This window comes from Pinus tabuliformis, chromosome 5_1 (assembly GCF_031772625.1).
Source record: "Pinus tabuliformis cultivar Carrire ecotype Pingquan chromosome 5_1, CPIR1, whole genome shotgun sequence".
Classification (NCBI taxonomy): domain Eukaryota; kingdom Viridiplantae; phylum Streptophyta; class Pinopsida; order Pinales; family Pinaceae; genus Pinus; species Pinus tabuliformis.
The window spans coordinates 539,751,205-539,768,197 of NC_142305.1; the positions used below are offsets into that span (position 1 = coordinate 539,751,205).

Genomic DNA, 16,993 nt, shown 5'->3' on the forward strand with positions numbered 1-16,993 from the left:
AACCTGTTTGTGTCCTGGTATATAGATGAAATGGAGAATGTATGATGCACGATATGGATCATATATACAGTATAATAATTGACATCGGACGATACTTTATCCCGGGCCTGTTTGACCCTTTTGTTGAACAATCAACTTTATCAGTGAATAGTTGTAAATGGCAGATGCGTGTTCACTGCGAAATTCCCTGGTTCCCTGAAATAGACATACCGGACCCCAGCTTCTGATCCCACAAGCCCATCTTCTCATGTTATATAGCTGCAATTAGGAGAGCTCTCTTCGTCCCTTCATACTCCATCGTGCAACTGGACATCAATATATTACTTTTTCAATACAACATCTGCTGTGATGATCTCACAGCTTCTCTGATCGTAATTTCTCCCCATGATTCGTGACTTTTTATGTTCAGAGATTTTTAATTTTTTTGGAAGTGATATGTTGTTCGTAGTCGTTTTTTATCATTTCATCCTCCTGTTATATGCAGAGATTAACCTAATATGATTTAACCCTTTTATTGACTTACACATACGTTCATAATCTCAGAGAAATGGATGCCGAGAACGGTTCAGGTCAGCTAATGAACATTTCTGGCCATGAAATGGGAGACCAGGAGGCTGCAAACATGAAAGAAGGCTCCCCGTTGTACAGAAAAGTTAAACACTGCCCCAACGGCTTCATGGATTTTGTTCCACCTACTCTCCTTCGAAAGGTATGTCTTACGGTTCCATATGCTATTCCATGTCATATATATTAATCTAACTATGAGATTATTAAGCTTTGAATCCGGAATAAAAATCGTCCATGGTGAATTTTACTATAAATTTTTTCTAAAGTCATGCTTAAAATTATTAAGCTTTGTTTATGGGTATGGGTCTTGGATACATGTGATAAGAGGTTTTGTTAAGGTAGTTTTGATATAAAGTTACTAGTTCAATTTTCTGTCTTAATTTAAATGATATATTGAATATGATGAAAATGTCTTACAATTTGTTTTTACTAAGCTTTGAATCCTGTCTGTAGCCTTTATCTTCTTTTTTTTTCCTCTAACACTTTTTTTCCTAAACAAATTATTTGCTAAACTGTACTTTAGTGAATGGGATTAAGGACTCTCATACAAAAAATTCAGTTGAAATCCAACCTCTTTTTTTTTTTCCTCTGATACATTTTTTCCCTGCTTTTATAAACAAATTATTTGTTAAACTGTACTTTAGTGGATGGGATTAAGGACCCTCATACAAACAGTTCAGTTGAAATCCAACACTGTACAATCCTTATATCTATGAGGAAAGGCTTTTCATCTTTGAAAACTAATCTTCCCCTCTCATCCACATGTGAACAAGAGACTGAATAAAATGTTTCTTCAGCTGCTTCTTCTTATCTCTTCTCTCTTCACCATGGTCACTTCATCTGCCTATCTTCTAACCCTTTACTCCTTTTGCCAACCAATTTTAATTTAACTACACCTTAACAAAACACTTAGTCTGATTATTTCTTTACCATGGAATCCATTCGCAGATAACAGCAGAGATAATTTCAACCTTTATTCTGGTTTTTGTAACATGTGGTTCCTCAATATTGGATCACGGCAGTCGGCCATTACTGTCGGAGCTTGCGGGTTCTATGGCTTCTGGTATGATAGTAACGGTCATGATATATTCAGTTGGCCACATTTCTGGAGCTCACATGAACCCTGCAGTGACCATTGCATTTGCAACAGTAAGGCATTTTCCATGGAAGCAGGTGACTACTTTCTCACAATCTGAGCAAATCCTTTGGTCTGGGTCAAGAATTTGAATACACAGATCTCAGTAGATTATTGATCATGTGCAGGTACCGGCTTACATTATAGCTCAATTGGGCGGGTCAATAACAGCGTGTTTTGCACTCCGTGTTATGTTTAAGCCTGTAACAAACATGGGTATAACTATTCCTTCCGGGACAGCTCTGCAGGCCTTGGCAATGGAAGTCGTGGTTTCCTTCGTGCTCATGTTCGTCACCTCGGCAGTTGCAACCGATAGCAGTGCGGTAACTACTTTGTCTAAAATACTGTACATAGAACCCCCAAAAAGATTTCATGAGAGGCAAGGTGATCTACCTCTACCGTGAAGGAGTGTTTAACATTTATTCACTCTCTTTATAGCCTTTGATCTTTTTGAAAACTTCCCACTTCCAGGGTTTTTTCTGTCCGTCTAGCCCATTCATAGAACTGGGGATTGGAAAAAACGCCGCGCTCTTCATAGAATTGAAGAATGAAATACCCTTCGCCTCTAGAGTTGCAATTCAGGGAAATTTTTGTGCAAAATCCGTCCACCCCATTCGTAGATTGGGGACTCGAAAGCCATTAGGCATTTGAGCTGGGAATCATACATTAAACTTTGGTTATTTTGCAGAGATGTAATCTGTTTTTCTTTTTTATATTAAACATTTTTCATTTTAATATTAAATTATATATATATATATAAAAGAGGTGAGGAAGAAATATATATTAATATTATTAAAAATTAAAATAAAATGTTTATTTTCATTTAAGAATATCAAATTAAAGAAGTTGCTTTCTAACATGTTAATGAAATATATGACCTTGTGTTTTTAAAAATAATAAAAAATTTGGTTGAATTTATAAATTTGCTATTTATTCACTTTTATTTATTGTATAGAAAACACAAATAAAGATAGAGAATATTAGTTTCTTTAATTACAGTTACATACAATCTATACTAACAAGGATTTTATTATTGGATTTTTCATTGCCACATAAGCACCTTACTCATTATGATTTTGAGTTGTTAATAAAATCTACAATATGTGTTTGCTATGTCTAGTCCATTTGTTTCTAACTTTTGGTATCCAACAACTTCCATTCAATATAAACTATTGCATCCTCCTTCCTCAACTTGGTTTGTTTTCTTACAAATCTTTGGAGGGTTAATACTTTTGAGCACTTTCTACAACCAATTGGACTCTAAGAGAAGAATGAGGCTGCATCTTCTTTCCTCAACTTGTTTTGTTTCCTTACAAATCTTTGGAAGGTTAATACTTTTGTTTTGTTTCCTTACAAATCTTTGGAAGGTTAATACTTTTGAGCACTTTCTACAACCAATTGGACTCTAAGATAAGGATGAGGTTATGAGCATGGTAAGTTGCTTCCCAATGTAGAAGAGTGCACTAGAGAACTAGAGAAACTAAATATAAAACCAAAACTCATTTATGAAAATAAATTTTAGATAGCATCCAAAGAGTGATACATATAATGACCGCGTAAAACAACACTATACATAACAATTCAAAAAACCATTTACTCCTCAAAATATAAATAGACCAACAATCAAAAGGATTGGAAATGCCAAAAAAAAAAACATAAATAATAATTCCAATCCAATGTAAATTTCCTTACCTATTTCTCATTTTTAACATCTTCTCGAAATTATTCTCCTTCTTTACCCTAAATGACAAGTTACAACTATAAAAATTAACAATAAAATATAAAAAAAGACCTAACTAACGAAATAAAAAATAATCAACATGAAAAATATAATTAACCGACTTGATTGTGCCCTAACCATCTCCATTTTCCAAGTGTGAAATACTTTAGACCCTATCTCACACCAGCCACTTCCCCTTATGATATTAATCATGGACAATTTGATTAAACATAGGAAAATAATAAATAATAATAATGTTCACACCAGCCACTTCCCCTTATCATATTAATCATGGACAATTTGATTAAACATAGGAAAATAATAAATAATAATAATGTGAAAGAATAAAGCAAATTAACATATATGGTTTCTTAATACGAAATTTTTTTAATGGTTTTAAAGTTAATGGATATTTATAAATTTAAAATTAAAATAAATTTAATTTTAATAATTTAAATGGTGAAAATTATTTTTAAAATTATAAAAATAATATTTTTTTACAATGTTATATATATATATATATATATATATATATATATATATATATATATATAACCAATCATTTATTATAATTTTTAAAATTATTTTAATAATAATAATAATAATAATAATAATAATTTCGATTTAAGTTCCTAACTTTATAATTTTGCCTTAAATCATATCAAATAACAGATTACCAATCTACTGGCCATGCATTTATCTTCTGAATGCCCTGCAAATGTGCAGTCCACCCCAGAGCCTTTAATGTGTCCATACTGGACAATTAAATGTTCAATAGTGACAGAGCCGCTGTTTTGATTGTAAATCATGCAGATAGGAGAGCTTGCAGGGATAGCAGTTGGCTCGATGGTGATGATAAGCTCTATCTTTGCAGGGTGAGCTGCTTCGCCTCGACCTTTGTTTCAGCTTTATTATGAATTAAATCTCATCTATTTTTTTTGTAACGGAAGATATTGAGTAAAATTACTGTTGTTGGCAGACCAATATCTGGAGGATCAATGAATCCGGCGAGGTCTCTTGGTCCAGCCATAGTGAGCAATAACTACAAAGCTATATGGGTATACCTCGTTGGTCCCATCACCGGGACACTTATGGGCGCATGCTCATATAGTATCATACGCCTCACAGAGAAGCCTTTGCAGGCTATTTCTTTGAGACGGGCATCTTCGTTTTCCAGCTCGGGCCGGAGTCTAAAAGTTGAGGAGTGAAAATCTCTCATTACTAGCTAGTTTTTTGAGACAGGAATCTTCACTTTCGAGCTCGGACTGGAGTTTAAATATCAGGATTGAAAATCTGCCATTGTATATGATATAATGTAGGCGTTTTACCCGTAAGTATCTTGACATTTTCAGCGATGGAATGTTTGGATCCAATTATTTGGTTTTGTTTTGGCTATTGGATGTTTGTTGGTCTTGTCGACACAGCTCTCGTCCAGTTGAACTTGAGCTTATTAAAACATGATAGACTGTAATTATTTAAAACTACATGTGTTACAATAAAAGATAGATGTAGATGGTTGACACATTGTTTATCATATAGATATAAGCGTTTTATTTCTGTATATGTATCACTTATTCATATTTATATTTAGGATATATATATATGTATGGAGAGAAGAAATAAAATAAAACAAAATTGCTAATTATGTTGGGCAACAGTGAATGTTTAAGTTCAAACATAATCAACGAAGCTGCGTCTTAAAGGTTTATCTGAGTGCAAACATAATTATATTTTGATATAAAATTAAGATAGTATTTACAATAATGAATGGTGAGAATGTGAGAATGAAATAATGTCGTGGTGTAACAAATTCAGGTTCAAAAACAAGGCTTGAACTCATTATGAACTCATTACAATGTGCTGTAATTGAATTTGATTGGAACATCTAACTACTTTTTAGAATTACTCAAAATAAACTCAATTAACAACTTTTTAGAATTACTCAAAATAAACTCAATTAACAATCATATTGGTTATTCTTTATATAAATTTTTCTATGATTTAAAATTAATAATATAAATTGTTTATTTTCATATTAATATATGTTTATATGTTAATGATTGTAAATAAGACAATATATCTTTCCTTTTCATGTTAATATTACAATTCCAACTAATCAAGTTATTCTTTTAAGCAATGATTCAGCCCTAATATTTTTTTTTGGCAAGTTGAAAACCTTGTTTTAGTTAGTAGATACAAAAAGAAAATATGAAGCCTTTGACCGATAATTTATTTGTTATTGAGCTTGTCAAATTTTATAGTTTTCAAGACTTTATAATTTGAAGTTGTATAATTGAATAGAAGAATTTCAACTAGATGATCTATATTCATTGGCTTGGTAGTAATGGTGTGGATCATGGACTAATATCCCTATTTCTAGCCAAATTGTAAATTTTGACTTCTTAAATGAGCTTTGATCGGATACCTTTAACCCTAACGCAAGAGAAATATGAGGATTAAAGACACCTTCTTTTTGACAAAAGTAAAATGGATCTCTTCTTCAAGGATTTAAATAGGTATTTACACCTCTTAGCTTATAAGGATAATATCTAAAACCTCTATAATAATTTTACTACAACCTTCTCCACTTCCATTAACAAGTTCTCTATCAATGTGCCATATAAAAAATTTAATAGAACCACCAATTCCTCGTATAATGATGATTGTAAAATTGCTAAAAAGGTGACTAATTATTCTCCCAACAAATATTTAAATTCTGAAAAATGCGTAGAAACGTCATTGAAAAAAAAGACATTGTATAAATAAAAAGAGTCAAGTTCTGTTAGCACAATCAAATAAGGATGGGCCTCGTCAGCAAGGCAACCCAGGATCAAAACTCACAAGGGTTGGTTGTGCCCTGTTTTAGGGGGAGGACACATGCTAAAAAATACAGTCAGTGTAGGGCTAGTGTGACCCAATGCGATCCCCCGGTGACATTGATGGTTTAGATACCCCTGGGTCACGGCTCCTCAAGCCATAGATCAAGGCCGGAGAATCACAAACAACTTGACAAACAAACAAAAACCAAATTTATAAATAAAAATAAAGAGCATATGCTAAACCTTTCTAAATCTAATCCTATACGGTTTTTGAGGAAAACTGTAATTCCTAAAACTTAAAAAAGTAATATGATTCCTTCGGAGAACCAAAATTCTTATCTCAAAAACCTTAATGAATTGCCTAAAGCCATAAACACCATTTGAGTGGCGCTATAATAGATTATAATATTTTTTTGGAAGACAATGAGTTTGGGGTTAATCTACTCACTCGTGGGAAAGTTGAGGATATTGAAAGCTACCAAGATTATTTTTTAAAATGGAAGGGCCTCTACTCATTCCTCATGTACACAAGATCTTCAATTTCGAAAAGAAGTAGGGCTTCCCTAAGCAATGGATGTAGAGCCTCATTGTGCCCATCTTTTAAAGTGGAAATAAAAGCATTCCCTCTAATTATAGGACCATTATGTTTAGCCACACATTATCCATGCTATATCGAAATATTTTGGAAAATGAAGGTTAACCTATTGCTAGAAATACATGGTGAAAATGTTAAAGGCCAAGGTAGGTTTAGGACATATTACTCAACTATGAACCACCTTATTATGCTTAGGATCATTGTAGAGGAATGTTGAAAAAATAAAATTGATACCTTTTGTGGTTTCATTGAACCTAGAAAATAGTTTGACATCATTTCTAGGACAAAAATATAGAAGAGGATGGAAGGCTATGGAAGAGGATGGAAGACAATGGTTTCTCTTGAGGGTTGTAGAGACCATGCTATACAACACTACTCTTTGAAAGTTTATGACAATTGAGGGTTGGTTAAAAGAAACTAAATGCAATATTAGAGTCATGAGGGGGAGGCCATTATGTCCCACCCTTTTGTCATATAAGTTTATAAATTAGAAGAGTGTTTGGAAGATGTAGATTTTGTTGCCCCTACGCTAAATGGTATATTCATAACTCTTATCCTTTATGTTGATTATATTTATCATTTCACAAAGAGCCTTTATGATCTTAGCAAGTAGCTTTGAATCATCTAATATTTTTATGGAAATATGGGTATGAAAATTATTGCTAGAAAAACTAGAGTCAAGAAAATTAAATTGAAAAAGTTAACATATGGTACTTTCCTATATGATAAAAACTACTTGGAGGAAGTTTCTTCATACAAATATATTGAAATCAATATCCATCACAAGCTCAATTTGAATTATAGCATTCAAAAAATGATAAATGGAGGATGGAAATATTACTATGTGATTGAAAAAAATCGTAATTCAATCGATCTTTACATATGGGGTAAAGAATACTCCTCTTTGAGACCCTCATCACTCTTGTTATTTTATATGGATGTGATATTGAGGTTGCAATATCTCCAAAGAACCATGGAGGAAGATAGAATAGATCCAAAATAAATTTGTAACATACAATCTAAAGATTAAAGGAAATGAACTCCCTATCCTATCCTCTTTATTTAAGCAACATATTTCTCCATTGAGAGCATGTTTATGACTAGGTATCTTAAGTATAAGAAGAAGTTAAACAACATGGCATGCAAGAGGTTCCCTAAAATTACTTCTAAATCTAGCAGAAACCCCCACCTTCTACTTAAGAGGGGATAGAATAAGGATGCACAAGCTTCACTAGACTATTAGGGGATAGAGGACAAGATCATTTTATAGAACAACTATAATATTAAAGATATTATTACTTCAAAATTTAATGAGAAATAATGGAGTGATAGAGAGGTATAGGGAAAAAAGAAACTAAGATGCTATGAGGTTATCAACACCAATATTTAAAACCGAAGGTATATGTCTGTCTTTTGTAATGTTAAGAAGAAATGAACATTGCTAAAATAAGAACACATTCTCATGATCTTCATAGTGAAATTGGGCATTGGCCAACTCCCAAAACACCACAGAATGAAAGAGTTTGTCACCTTTGTGACACTAAGAGTGTTATGAAACCAGCTCAAGAAAAGATAGAAAAGATAGATCAACGCCTTAGAATTCAGCCTCTTCGAGGGGGCAACCTCCTTTACATTACATAAATGAACAATTCTTGGATGATTCAAATGACAAAACCTCCTTTCTATATATAGGAGTCTAAGGAGTCCACAAAAATAACAATAGAGGGATTCTATGGGGCACAGTAATAACAATATGGGGGCAATAGGGGCACAACAATATTAATAAGGGGTATAACTACAATAGTAATGGGGTAATCACTAGCATTATAGGGACCCAACATGCCCCTCTCCTTCAAAAAACTGTTGTCCTCAACGCTTGAGTAGTTCTGGATACTTCTGTATAAAATTCTCCTCCTCCCATGTGGAATCTTCAGTGGATAAGTTCTTCCACTTGATAAGATACTCCAAAATTGATCGATTTCATAGCTGTCGAGTTCTTGTTTCTGGGACTACTTCCGGTTCCAATATAATTTTTTCCTTCCGTCAAGTTCTGGCAATATTGTTTAAATATGGGAGTCTTGTCACAATATAACCCAGCCGACCTAACAATAATAATATAAAGCCACAAAAATAACAATAGAGGGATTCTATGGGGCACAGTAATAACAATATGGGGGTAATAGGGGCACAACAATATTAATAAGGGGTATAACTACAATAGTAATGGGGTAATCACTAGTATTATAGGGACCCAACATGCCCCTCTCCTTCAAAAAAGTGTTGTCCTCAACGCTTGAGTAGTTCTGGATACTTCTGCATAAAATTCTCATCCTCCCATGTGGAATCTTCAGTGGATAAGTTCTTCCACTTGATAAGATACTCTGAAATTGATCGATTTCGTAGCTGTCGAGTTCTTGTTTCTGTGACTGCTTCCGGTTCCAATATAATTTTTCCTTCCTCGTCAAGTTCTGGCAATATTGTTTGAACTGGGAGCTTGTCACCTATAACCTTCTTTAAACATGAAACATGGAAAACTGGGTGCAATCGAGAAGCTGCAGGAAGCTCCAATTTGTATGCCATAGTACCAATCTTTTGCAACACCTTGTACGGACCATAATACTTTGGTGATAATTTATTATCCTTCTTAGCTTGCTTGAGGGACATTTTCTTATATGGTTGTAGCCGTAGGAATACCCAATCACCTACATCAAAACTTCTTTCACTGCGATGTTGATCTGCCTGTTGTTTCATTCTATTCTGTGCCAACACGAGGTTATCCTTTAAGAGTTGGAGGACTTGTTGTTGATGTTCGATGTGATGTTCCACTGCCTGAACCTTAGAATTTTCTCTTAAATATGATGTGATGGATGGTGGTTGATACCCATAAAGTGCCATAAATGGGGTCATTTTTGTTGCTGTATGGAAGGAAGTGTTATACCACCATTCAGCCAGAGGCAACCATTTGACCCATTGTGTCTGTTTATCAGATACAAAGCAACGAAGATATCCTTCCAAACATTTGTTTACTATCTCAGTTTGCCCATCAGATTGAGGATGATAAGATGAGCTATGAGCTAACTGAGTACCAAGACAAGAAAATAATTCTGTCCAAAAATTTCCAGTGAAAATGGGATCTCTGTCACTTACAATAATCTTTGGGTTTCCATGTAGCTTTTGAATTGTTTCCATAAATGCAGTAGAAACTGTACTGGCTTTAAATGGATGTGATAATGCACAAAAGTGTGCATACTTGGTAAGTCTGTCAACTACCACCATGATGACACTCTTTCCCTCAGACTTGGGTAAACCTGTGATAAAATCCATTGAAACCTCCTCCCAACGTTGGCTTGGAATGGATAAAGGTTGTAATAGACCCGGTGTCTTAATTGTTTCAACTTTATTTTGTTGGCAAACCAAACATTCCGCCACAAACTTTTGAATATCTGATTTAAGGCCATCCCAAAAAAATTCCTTCTTAACCCTGTGGTAAGTTTTTAAAAATCCTGAGTGCCCTCCTAAGGGAGAAGTGTGCAATTCCATAAGAATCTTTTGTTTTAGCTGGGAATTCTTACAGAGGTATAAGCGATCTTTGTACCATAACGAATCATTTTGCCAGCTAAATGTATCAGACGTACTGGAATCTTGTTGTAACTTTCGAATAAGTGCCCACACTTCTTCGTCATTCTTCCATTCCTCCCTTGCTTCATTTATCCAATCTGGTTGGATAATAGAAATGGCGCACAACAATGCTTCCACATCCTCATCCTTTCTTGAGAGTGCATCTGCCACCACATTTTGCTTCCCTTTTTTGTAGATGATTTCAAAGTCATAACCCAACATCTTTGTGACCCACTTTTGTTGCTCTTCAGAGGATAATCTTTGTTCTAAAAAGTATTTAAGGCTATCATGATCCGTTTTTACCTTGAAGTGTCTTCCCATTAGGTAGGGTCGCCATTTCTTAAGTGCATGGAGTATTGCCAACATTTCCTTCTCATAAATAGCTTTGCTTAAAAACTTTCCCTTGATTGGACGACTTTCAAAAGCAATGGGTCTTTCATCTTGCATTAGAACAACACCAATTCCATTTCCTGAAGCATCACATTCCACAATAAAGGTTTTTGTGAAGTCCGGTGTAGCTAAGACCGGTGCTTGGCACATTGCCTCTTTAAGATGTTCAAAGGCCTTTGTTGCTTCCGGAGTCCATGAAAATGCATCTTTCTTCAATAATGTTGTTAGAGGTGCTGCTATTCTCCCATAATTCTTAACAAACTTGCGATAATACCCTGTCAACCCGAGAAATCCTCGCAGATGCTTTATGGATGTGGGGATTTTCCATTCCTTAATGGCTTTAATTTTGCTAGGGTCTACCTTAACTCCTTCATGAGATACAATATGACCCAGATATTCCACCTCCTGGACTCCAAAGAAACATTTGGATCTTTTTGCATATAATTGTTTCTCCTCCAATAGTTGTAGCACCCTGTCAACATGTTCAACATGATCCTTCCAAGACTTGCTGTAGATTAGTATATCATCAAAAAATACTAACACAAATTTTCTAAGGAATGGTTTGAAAATTGAATTCATCAAACCTTGAAATGTTGAAGGTGCATTGGTAAGGCCAAAAGGCATGACCAAAAATTCATAATGACCCTCATGAGTTCTAAATGCTGTTTTCGAAATGTCTTCAATCTTCATTCTGATTTGATGATATCCTGAACGAAGATCCAACTTGGTGAAGTAAATTGATCCATGCAATTCATCCAGTAATTCATCAATGACAGGAATGGGGAACTTATCTTTAATAGTGAGCTTGTTGAGCTCCCTATAATCCGGACACATGCGCCATGATCCATCCTTCTTGTGCACCAATACTACTGGAGCAGAGAAAGAACTTTGACTCGGTTGAATTATACCAGCCTCTAGCATTTCTGCAACCATACGTTCAATTTCACTCTTTTGGACATAGGGATATCTGTACGGCCTGATGTTTGGAGGAACACTTCCTGGAATCAGATGAATAGCATGATCATGATCACGCATAGGTGGGAGACCTTTGGGAGTCTCAAATACCTTGGAATGATTGTCCAGGACTTTTTGGAGATCTGGAGAAATAGATGATTCTGATGTGGAAACATCTAGCGAACATAATTGTGCAATTACACCTCTTTGTTCCTTTTTTAGAAGCTTTGTCATACCATTAGAGCTGATTATCTTTCCTGGTTTCCCTGCAATACCCCTTAATTCAACTTCCTTTCCTTCCGTAGAAAATTTGATGAAAAGTTCTTGAAAATTAAAAGCTATTGTACCCAAGGATTGTAGCCATTGGACTCCTAGTACAACATCAGCACCTCCCATTGGAATGGAAAGCATTGGGCTAGTCAATACATATTCTCCCATGGATAGCTTGATATTATGGCACTTTCCAGAGCAATTTATTGTTCCTCCATTTGCAATCATCACTTGACACTCTGGTGCTGGATATAGGAAGCAATTCAATTCTTTTGCTACCTTACAATGAATAAAATTGTGGGTGCTTCCTGAATCAATCAACACTATTACCTTTTTCTTCTTGATTTGTCCTTCTATCTTGATGGTTTGAGGAGTGGTAATTCCCGCCAATGCATTACAAGATATGGTCGGATTTATTTGTTCTTCATCTAGGCTTTGTTCCTGGAGTATATCCTCTTCTTTTGACCTTTCTTGCTCCTTTTCTTCTTCCTCTTCACAATCTATGTAGAATAATTTCTTCTCAGCACACTTATGACCTTTAGTGTATTTGCTATCACAACTGTAACAAAGCCCTTTTGCTCTTTTTTCTTCCAATTGTTGTGGTGTCAACCTTATAGGTTGTGGAAGACTAGGGGCAACAACACTTTCGTCTTTATAGTTGTGAGTGGTATGCTTCCTGGTTGCCATAATTTTGCTTTCCATTTTTCTTGCTAACCTGAATGCCTTCTCTAATGAATCAGGTTCCCAAAGGCGAACATCATGTTGATGTTGGATATGAACACATCAATCCTATGCTCCTCTGGAATATCTTTTACCCTTATGTTCAATTTTTGGAACTCCTCAATGTGCTCCATTATTGAACCCTTTTGTTTGAGACTTATCAATTGGCTAAAAAAAGTGTTGCTTTTTGTATCCTCATAATGTGCTATCAATTCTTCTGTAAAAATTGCCCAAGTGATAAATTGTTTACGAGAGCAAAGCCATTGATACCATACAAACTGATTTGGTTCCAAATATAAAGTTTCCATACGTACCTTTTGTGTGTTTTGCACATTATTGAGATTGAAGAATTGCTCCATCTGTAATATCCATGTGGCGGGATCCTTGCCATCAAACTTCCTCATATCGATTTTTGGAATATGGTGAGTCTTCGATCCAACATTAGAGTCTATGGAATCATGATTAACATTTCTTTTGTTCTCATCATGAGTTTCCTTTAGTACCATTTCACCATTAATGACCATTTCTTGTAGCAACTTATTCATATTTATCGTCAATTCTTCCATCTTATCATCCATGCCATCAATTTTAGCGTCCATGCCATTCACCTTAGCTTCCATGCCATCCATCTTAGCTTCTACGCCTTTCTTTAAACAATCCATCTTAGCTTCTACACCTTTCTTTAAACCATCCATCTTAGCTTCTACATCTTTCCTTAAACCATCCATCTTAGATTCTGTTGCTTTTTGTGCAAATGACACTTGTTGCACTTGTTCTTGTAATTTTGATATATCATATAGCATTTCTTCTTCTTCTTCATGAGTCATGCTAGAGCTTTCAGGTTCCTTACTAGGTGTTTGCATTTTCTTTCCTCAGGGCATCAGTTATCGATAATAATGCTCTACTAGCCCTTTGAATTCCTTCAAAATAATTTTTCAAACCACTCTTAAGCAAAAATTTAAAAGAATCTACACACCTTTTTTTCACTTTGTAGGAGCTTGATATTGCCTCTGATGTATCTCTATACTTTTAAATCATCTAGTTCTGAAATTACAACCTATGGTAGCCCTCTATGTTCTCTTTCCACTGCCACCAGTCTGATCAAATTTGGATTCTCCAAGGAAGAGTTAAGAGAAATCTCCCACAGTGACCTAATTATAGACTAGTTCAGTAAAGCGAACTTGTACGACGTGCCACAAGTCACTGTTTCGTCCTTTGGCTCTGAAAAATATATACAAGAAACTACAGTCTGTCCTCTTTCTGCACCTTCTTACGAAATTTCAATCCAATGCTCAGGGAAAAAGTTATAATGATTTTCCCCAGGTCCCCTGTTTGGAATGTAATTCAGGAGTCTACAAAAAGACCAACTTCCTCAGATCATATCTCCGCAAATATAGCGCAAAAAGCTCTGAAACTAAGACCTGAGATTCAGTACGATGTCTTCTCAAATGGGTTTTTTTTAGCTTCTGAAACGTCGCAGAAAAATGTTATAGTGAAAATGCCACGATGACCTGTTTGGAGCAGCGAAACTCAAGAATCCAAAGCTCTGATACCAAATGTTATGAAACCAGCTCAAGAAAAGATAGAAAAGTTAGATCAACACCTTAGAATTCAGCCTCTTCGAGGGGGCAACCTCCTTTACATTACATAAATGAACAATTCTTGGATGATTCAAATGACAAAACCTCCTTTCTATATATAGGAGTCTAAGGAGTCACAATATAACCCAACCGACCTAACAATAATAATATAAAGCCACAAAAATAACAATAGAGGGATTCTATGGGGCACAGTAATAACAATATGGGGGCAATAGGGGCACAACAATATTAATAAGGGGTATAACTACAATAGTAATTGGGTAATCACTAGTATTTTAGGGACCCAACAAAGAGGGTTGAAGATGAAAAGGACTTTTTCTTATATCATCCATCCTATAGTAACATTCAATCTAATTTTCAAAAAACTTGTCATCCTAACAAACTCCTTGACATATTTTCCAAATTATGATATTTTGATCTAATTATGGTGATCTTGAAATACTTTTCTTCATTCTTTTTAACATTTATTTATAAAGAATTCCAAAAAGTTTCTTGCCTTCTTAAAATGTGATAGGTCATGTAATGCTAGATCATCATTATCATCATCAATAATAAATATTAAATAAAATTAAATGCCTTTAATAATAAGAATTTAAATTATATTTATTATTCCAAATTTATAAAAATTATAATTAATAATTACTTCATATTTTATTATAAAAATAAGATTTATTTTATTTTAAAAATTTAATATAACATTTTTTAATGAATATTCAAGCTTTAATTTCCTTTTCTTCTTTTTTTTTCCCACAATTTTCTAAAACAAAATTAAATAAATCAAATTAATCTATATCATATCTCTTTTTTTTAAACAAAATTAAATTTGTGTAATGGAAAAACCTAAGAGAAATATATATATGAATGATAGATATGATATAATTATTAAAATAGAAATTGTAAGCAAATACATATGGTAACTTTATATCTAATGAATAAAATTATAAAAGTAAAACTTTAAATTTTATATTATATAGTTATTTTTTAAAATATTGTTTTTACTGTTATTTTTATTAAGATTATTTAATATAATATAATACTATATATGGTATGGTATTTTATTATTTTTAATTAAAATAGTGTAAGGATCTTAAGGAACTATAAGGATCTTTCAAGTCTCTAAATATTATTTGGAGTTTTTTAAGATGAGTGAAAGTGGATCTTAAGACTATGAAAGGTGTTTATGCCATTTCATGTTCTTGTGGGACACCTTACATTGGTGAAACTGGCCACTGAATAAATCAAAGAATTCATGAACACGGAGCCAACATCAAACATGGGAGGACATGTTCCTCAGCTCTCACAGATCATGCGGAAAAGACTAAACATCACATATGTATTGAAGAGGCACGAGCCGTTTCCAGGATTGGTCATTTCCATCACCGCAAGTTTAGGGATGCCATAAAATTTTAGGGGAGCCAAATAATCTAAATAAAAATCGTAGGTGGAAAATTAACAATTGTTGGGTCCTTATTTTCTTAAACTTTATATATATATGTTTGGATTATTTAGTAGTAGTACTAGAAGATTGGATTTATTCCTTGGATTTTTTAAGTTTCGCCAAAGATAATAATTATTTTTAGTTTTATTTTTATTTTATTTTAAATTTTGTTAGCTTGTAACTTATTATATTAAAATGCCCACAGGGATTTGGATTGATGGTGAATGGGTGCCTTGTTAAGACACTCCTTGCGATAGGTCACCGGTTCAAATCCCCCGTGGGTACTTAGGTTAGTCTTAACTAGAAAAAAAATAAAAAATAAAAAAAAAAACTTATTATATTAAAATAGTTTTTTAATTCATTTTTTTATTTTATTTTAAAAATCAAATTTAGTATATTAAAATATTTTTTATTAAAAAATAATATTTCTTTTTGTCAAAATTTGATTCTCCATCTTATTTTGATGATAAACCACACTAGATGATTTAAAACATATCAACAAAATATTTTTGATATGATTATTGCCAAAATATTTCTCAAAATTCAAAATATAAATCACAAAAACCTAAATTAAAAAAATAAAATAATTTTTTTTTAAAATTTATTGAAATTAAATAATATTTTATATTGATTTGTTAAATTGAACATCAAGTCATACCTTCAATATCTTTTTTTAATACTCAATGTAATACTTCTCAATGTTTATATTGAGATTTCAAGATTTTCTGTAAATAATGTTGATATAGAACATCGATTCAACATTTTAAAAACTATGAGATATACATGTTCTTAACTTTTGTGAGTTTATAATTTATATATTCTGATTTATTTTAAATAGTTTGACTAATCAATAGTGTGTTTTTAATTTTATTATGTATCTAAAAATTCATTAATGATTTATACCATAAAAGAAAAAATAATTAATTTACATTCATTTACTAATTAATTAATCTCATTATATTATTTATAAAAGAAGTGTAATAGTGAATGTGTGTTTAGCTTGAGTGGTATAGTTAGGTTCGTATACTATTAGTGTATCCCCTTATTGTTATTAGTGCAACCCCCTTAATGTATTGTTGTGCCTATGTAGTACCCATATTGTTATTATTATGCCCCTTAGAAGCCCACTATTTTTATTGTTGTGCCCTTAGAATATTATTGTTATG

The 16,993-nt window shown here is 33.3% G+C and overlaps 1 protein-coding gene across 1 annotated transcript; it reads left to right on the forward strand.

The window, feature by feature from the left end:
- Positions 1-547: 547 nt before the first annotated feature.
- On the forward strand, positions 548-4,630 carry LOC149165934 (aquaporin NIP2-1-like). Its single transcript, XM_089429986.1, has 5 exons — positions 548-709; positions 1,516-1,740; positions 1,831-2,025; positions 4,236-4,297; positions 4,402-4,630. Exons 1-5 carry the CDS (start codon positions 548-550, stop codon positions 4,628-4,630), a joined length of 873 nt encoding a protein of 290 aa, XP_089286112.1.
- Positions 4,631-16,993: the final 12,363 nt, after the last annotated feature.

Bases quoted from the DNA above. Each gene is read 5' to 3' on its own strand.
- LOC149165934 (XM_089429986.1), top strand. From the start codon at position 548: ATGGATGCCGAGAACGGTTCAGGTCAGCTAATGAACATTTCTGGCCAT. The intron at 710-1,515 runs GTATGTCTTACG...ATCCATTCGCAG, and splicing joins CACCTACTCTCCTTCGAAAG to ATAACAGCAGAGATAATTTC. The intron at 4,298-4,401 runs GTGAGCTGCTTC...TGTTGTTGGCAG, and splicing joins ATAAGCTCTATCTTTGCAGG to ACCAATATCTGGAGGATCAA.